Raw genomic sequence first — 6,999 nt, forward strand, 5'->3', positions numbered from 1 at the left:
ACTGTCCTCCTCACGTCCTTTTTCAAGTGTGCTACTTAAAAATGGCACAATTTGCTTTTATAAAGGGCTTCATAAAAGTAACGCTTATATTTACTTGATTTTTAAACCGTTTCAAATCTAGCTAGACTTTCATAGAAAATGCGACCACCCAGAAGTCCTTGTTGTTCACCAAGTTTATTTTTTTTTTCTTTGAAAAAAAAAAAAATGCATCAGCTGCATTTTTCGTTCCTTTCTCCTCGCTCTCTCTCGCTGTACAAGCTAAGACATGAGCCTACACCGGGGGCCCGTTTCCCAAACTTAAAGTCTCGCAGCTTTTAAGGCCTGAGGCCAGATATTAAAAATAAAATCTGAATAATGAAAGCGTGGGTCCTAGTTAAAAAGAAAAACAAACAAACAAACAAAAAACAAAAAAGCAGTCCATTTTGTTTGGTAACCAATGGGTATGTTATCGGTGATCGGTGACCGGTAATTGCCGGAACTTTCGAGGAAAGGACCCTCGACCCGATGGGAGAGACGGAAATTGAGCCCACATATTTCTATTCCTTTTACAGTTTTCGCCAAATGGACTTCAATAATTGGAACCTCTTCTGGAGTTTGTGCTTTGGGCTGTTGTCCTTTCTAATCATCGTTGGAAATGCTCTATCCATATCAATACTTTTCAAGAGAAGGCTACGAAAGCGTCCTCATTTCTTGTTAATTAGCTTGGCTTTCGCTGATCTCTTGGTTGGATTAATTCCAGTGCCACTTTTCATCATGATCCATGCAAACTTACAGCTACATACTGCTCATTGGGTTTATCTGTACCTGGATATGATTACAGGCTTAAGCTCGGTCTTCACCCTGACGGCTATTTCCCTGGAAAGACTCCACGCTATTTCTCGCCCTCTTCGCCATCGACAACTCACCACACGTAGCTATGCGATTGCCATAGCAACCCCATGGATCTTCTCCCTTATTGTGTCGTTATCTTATTTGCTGTCAGTTTTTTCTGTTATAACCTCCCTTCAGTTCTTTTCGGGGATAATTATTAGTTTGTCAACATCGTTGTTGGTAACGTGCATTTCCTATTGCATCATTTGGAGGAAGCAAGCTTCTAGAATAATGCCCAATGAAGCTCAAGCAAGAAAGGATTTTAACTTAAATAGGACGTTGCTTTTGATATCTGCAATATTTGTTTTCTCGTGGCTGCCTTTCCACGTTTTAAATATCGTCAACACTTTCTGTGCTTCATGTACAATTTTTCTTGTAACAGTATATGTTGTAAAGTTCCTTCACTATAGCAATTCCTTTATGAATTTTCTAGTTTATTGTTTTAGAATGCCACATTTCAGAAAAGCGCTTTCAAGAATGCTTCATAAATGTAGATGCAGTCGTTAAAGAGTCGTCCATAGTCTCTTTTTTGCTGGTCGACCGTGAAGCAGGTGCCTTGATTTTCAAACAATTATTTTGTATTTGTAAAATACGATACGTATGTTTTAAGCACTTAGTCGTCTGGCAGTAACATAAAAGTTCTCCAGCTTGCACCGAGGAGGACTTGTATTTCCCTTGCTATTGAGTCTAGTTTACAAGTCAGATACACATTGGAAATTTATTTCAATTTAACGTGGTTTCATGGATTGTTAGAGTAAGAGAATGAACTTGCCCTTTGATGTCAAATGTTAACTTAATAACGTTAATGATCAAACATTGCCATCTGAGTATGAACTTTCAGTTATTATTCTTTGTGTATGGTGTTTTAAATAACGTTAATTCTCAAATTAAGTAGTTTATTCTAGAAATTTCTAGGTAAATTCACAGGTTAAAATCGTATCAGTATGGTCCTTTCTCCTCGTGTCTCCTTCTGCTGGAGTCTGACCTTTTTGACAAAGACATCAGTTTCGTTGAAGATCTGTACACGCGGTGATCATGCATGCTGTTTCAGATCGACGTTTTACACTCATTACATTTTTATTTGTTGGCTTTTTAATAAATCGCTGTTGATCAATAGTTGTTGTCAGTACAGTCGAACCTACATGTGCGTTCACCTCCCATATGCGGCCACCTGTATCCGGCAAAACACAGGCACTTTTCCCAGTCAAATCCCTATAATCAGAACGTCTTGTAAACGACCACCTCCCAAAAGCGACTGCGACTACTTTTTGGCCTGAAGGCTTTATTGCCTTCAATATTGTTTTTAACATCTTGTAGGCACCCACTGCACTTGGCGCATGGTAAGTTCCGCGCTGATGAAAGTCCTACACTTCTTACAGTATGCGAAGGTCTTTTAGTGAGAACAAGAAACTACGGCACATATTGTAACTCAAAGCTCTTTGGGGAAGAGACCCACTGCGGATCATTTCTACTAATCGACCACCTCCTGTAAGGGACCACGAAATCTACGCATTACGTGGTCGCGTACGGGAGATTCGACTGTGTTGCTAAGAATATATTTCAAATGTTGCGCTTATCAGCACATGGTGAGCTTCCGTCGTCTTTCAAATACTGAGGCTTTAATTTGTAATGGGACCCAGTTCCTCTTATCATGATCAGGTCAAGGAACGCCTGATTGCTATTGTCAAGGACCACGAGTTGTAATGGCTGGTTTAACTCAGCGTAATCCTCCTTTATTTACTGCCTATATCGCACACAACACTATAGGCATTACTCCCCCGAATCTTACAAAAATAACAAATCAGACGGTGTGTCACTCTTTCAATTTCTTCAATCAATATAATAGACGTTCCTTCTCCCATCGGCTGTATCCATAGTGTGGAAACCAATGCCCCTCCAGTGGCTGCAGAGGCCAGCCACACAGATGATGTACTGCGCCATCACTTCAGGTAATCTAGTGCGTCCAGTTATGTGGGTTAACATTAACCTAAGTGCTGAAAGGTGTTTTTGTTTCATTCCGCTGGCTGAGCTCCTTTGTGACCATCATTTGAGTACGACGATTTAGCAGCTGTACGCCATCAATAAAGGCACCATGAACCACACCCTCTTGTTCGAAGTTTTCGTCAAGAGCTGGCTCTCTATAATTTTGACTCATTGCTTTGCAACCATCTGTATCAGGGTCAATACTTTGATTGTTTATCGTGGAAGTGCACTTAACTGCTCAGACGCTCCATTCAATTAGATAATCAAAGGGGCGTAGCCACCTATACCACGTCCGCACGCACGTTACGACTCAGCCAATCGTTGCTCGGCAACGTGACCTTTTGGCAACTTTTGATATGTGGAGCAATTACTTTCTGGCAACTGTTGGCATTTCAAACAACTTTTAATTTTGGGGGGTAACTTGATTATACTCTCAGCAACTTACGGGGATTACAAAGTCTTATTTTTACTCTTCAAGTTTTGTAATGTATCCTCATGAGAACATTGCAGTTCTAAAGTAGCATAAAAATTGAATTCCGGAATTGTGAATTCCTGAATCTTGTGCAAGTTGTGGCTGAGGCTCATGCGCATGCGTGCCTGAAAAACGGCAAGGACATGAATAAAAAATAGAGTAAAATTGAAAAACAAGGCAAAGAAACAGAAGGTACGTAAACAGCGCGCGTATTATTGTCAATGCAACATGCATGTGCAACTCCGCGTAACTTCACTTGATTAATAGAGTGTTTCCCCCGATTGTGCCACTCTCGAAAGCCGTTCTCGCCCGTTCCGCCTCTAAAAACACTGTCTGGTAAAAAAAAAAAAAAAAAAAAAAAAAACGACATTCAATCAAGTTATACGCTAGAATGCAAGTGACCACTCCAGAACCATAACATACTATAATGCTCTTTGTTTGTTCCCCCAAAATTTTGCATAAACAGTGTTTTCTATTGGGGCCATTTTCACTCCCGAGAGGAACTGGAGATTTTGCTTATGCAACATTTTGGGGGCGGGGGACAAACAAAGAGCATTATGGTATGTTATGGTATTTTCTTGAGTGGTCAATTTGGGAGACGGATTAGGGTGGATTTGGAAAACTGTGCGTAATTCCAGAAAGTTTATAGCCACACCCGCCCTTAAATCAGAAACAAATGATTACAAAGGTTTACTGAACTGGATAAAAAACCTAAACTGGTAGGAGGTAACCAGTAAGGCCGTCTGTCGCCCCGTGTAAGGAAATCCAAATTCAGGAATCCGGGAATTTTTTTGCTTGTGGAATCCGCAATCCTAGGCTTTAGAATTCGGAATATAGCTCAAGGAATCCAGAATCCCGCTAATGATTGAAATTCAGAATCTAAGTTTCACTGACAAAGACTGGAATTTAGTACCTGGAATCTGGACTCCACAGCGTGGAATCCAGAATCCATGACTGTCTTGCCGTTTCCTTTTACATGGGAGTTGGGGGGCGGGGGAGGGTTGGGTGGCTTTTGACATTGAATTAAGGACGATGGAGGATTTAAACTCGAGATGGTGACAGATTAATCCTGGCATCTTCTGCGATATATCGAACTTTCTTTTGTGGCAACTTGCACGTTATTCGCCTGAAAAACTATTCTGATTTTTGCCGAAGGCGGAGTACTTAGTAACTCTTCCTTAATTCCAGCTTCTCCCCTCCGGAATCCGAGTAATTTTTGCTTGTCGAACCCTGAATCTTGCGCTTTGGAATCAGGAATACAGGTCAAGGAACACGGAATGCCATTAAAGATTTGAATCCGGAATCCCAACTCCAGTTACAAACTCAGGAATCCAGTACGTAATCTAGAATCCAAGACAGTCTTAAATTCTCTTACACGGGACAAAGCAATCAAGTGGGCCATTCCGATCAGTATCGCCTTATGAGACTAGGTCAGGGTTTTGTCGTATTGTTCTATGGACCGAGTGGACAGTGATTGGAACTCTTTCTTTTTTATAAGCTATTGCTGATTTTCACTGCCACACGGTCAAAAATAAACATCAAATGGGTGTCTAAATATGGGATTTAGTGATAAGCATTATTTACCCATAATTGTGTTTGCTGTTGAATTGGCCAGTTTTGTAATGATTACTGTTTCCGGACAAAATACTGTTACGTGTTTGGAGGATTTTTTTTGTGTAAAAATCGTATCTGTACACTGTTAAAAATATATTTTCACATGTGAATATACCGACGATTTTCGTTGATCTTCGGACATCTTCTGCATTTTTCGGAAATCTTCGGCAATCTTCGGTAGTCTTCGGAACTCTTCTGAAATAATCGGAAATTGTCGGAGATAGCCGAAATTAACCAAATAATATATTGGCCTTTATGAGTGTTAGCCGTGAGTGTTATCGAGGCACCCTCATTCTAACCAGCTCAAGTTTTTAAATAGATATAATCCAGAATCTGGGAAAAGAAATGAGATAAATATCCTAAAATCATCGCCAAGATTCAGGTCAGTGCGAGATATTCTTCGGAGAAATGATTTAAATGATTTTCCCAAATTAATAGATCGATGTAAGCTGATGTATAGCGTTTCAAAGAGACGCCATGTTGGTGCCCATCCGGATGGGCACCTTATGGTGGCCGGACTACAGAAACATCCGCTCACTGAGGTTTGCTTCGAAGCGTGGATTTATCTCTCGAGGAACTCATAAACACTAAAGTAATAGTTTTCCCAATGCAATGACTGTTAGGTTAGCAGTCCTCCAAAACTAATTAAGTCACCGACGGACAGCTCTCACGACCGCCATGTAAATGCCGGGTTACCCGAAAGCTTAGATCATAGAAATTCAAACAGGTACTGTATCACAAAACGTACAACATTTTCGAAGTAAAACAAATTTCTTTCTGAAATATTAGTCCGGCTTCAGCTGCTCTAATACTTCATGAAAGTAAGCTGAACTCAGGAGGATGGATAATTCCCTGGTTTGAATTTTTTATGACGGCATTTGAAAACCACCAGGAGATAGTCCCTCATCCAACACCCACCCAGCATCAAACTAGACAAAGTTCTTAAGCTTTCTTTAATCACTAGCATATTATGAAAATATCATTTTAAAAACATTGCTCTCAAAGTCGTTGATACTGTTGCCTTGATTGTCCTAGATGTTGTTTAATATGACATCAATTAATTCTTACTATTTTAGAATTTCGCAATTCCTTTTTTTCTCATCTCCTTTCTTCGCTACTTTTTACCTCTCGGGTGGTTTCTGTGTTTAACTACGTACCACGCAAAGTTTTCTTCAGTAGTGTTTTTGTTGTTAACTTTTAGGAGCAAGTGACAAAATTCACTCCCAGACCTTACCAGTTTTAAGGTCTCAAATCCTAATATAGTTTTTCGCTTACGCCAAGATATGTTATTACTGATCGAAGCTGTAAACCTTCGTGTCCAATATTTTTTGTTTTAATTGTCCACGAAAGGACATGAGAAATCATCCAATCATAGACGGTCCAAAAATCAATAGACTTGATCCAATATATTACCAAAAGTTACACAAATGAAATTTATACGATTTTAATCCATCAAATATATCAAGATAACGTTTCGCCAAATAAGATCATAAACCAAGAAACAGGCAACCCGAGTTTTCAAGTATTTTTCATTAGTAGTCAACTTAATTAAACTCGGTAAAACACGACAAACATTTTAAATTGTCACTATAATTTTGCATAGCCTTTCAACTGTTGTCGTGTCAAAAACGTTTTTGTACCTTTGACAGCTAGAAAGTTGTCTCTTAACCACCTCTTTTCAACAAATCGCCATGCAAATATAAGTTCGCATTCACCTCCGGCAAACTATATACATTCAGGGCATTCAGCTGCTCGAATGTTTTTGATAATTAAGTGAAGACTACACACATGATCAAACAACAAAAATACTGGCTTCAAACATAACTGAAATAAAGTTTATTGAGCTTGGAATGTTTCACAAGATGAAAAAAAAAAAAAGAAAAGAAAAGAAAAAACGCAAGCAAAGCCGGAAAACAAGTCTTCCAGCATTTTCGATGCAGCTGCACAGAGGGTCCAAAACGCTGAAGATTTAAAGATTTCCGGTCTTTTGACAGTTCCCCGCGCGTTGCCCGCGCGTGTTTCTTCAGCCATGCGCAATGCGATTCTTTTGGGAACATGTA

General features: G+C 39.6%; 1 protein-coding gene across 1 annotated transcript; it reads left to right on the plus strand.

Moving 5' to 3' along the window:
- The first annotated feature begins 556 nt into the window (after nucleotides 1–556).
- Nucleotides 557–1,377, plus strand: LOC140949698 (adenosine receptor A1-like). The gene has a single exon (XM_073398838.1). It carries the CDS (start codon nucleotides 562–564, stop codon nucleotides 1,375–1,377), a length of 816 nt encoding a protein of 271 aa, XP_073254939.1. The 5' UTR covers nucleotides 557–561.
- The last annotated feature ends 5,622 nt before the right edge of the window (nucleotides 1,378–6,999 follow it).

Source organism: Porites lutea, chromosome 10 (genome assembly GCF_958299795.1).
Source record: "Porites lutea chromosome 10, jaPorLute2.1, whole genome shotgun sequence".
Lineage (NCBI taxonomy): Eukaryota > Metazoa > Cnidaria > Anthozoa > Scleractinia > Poritidae > Porites > Porites lutea.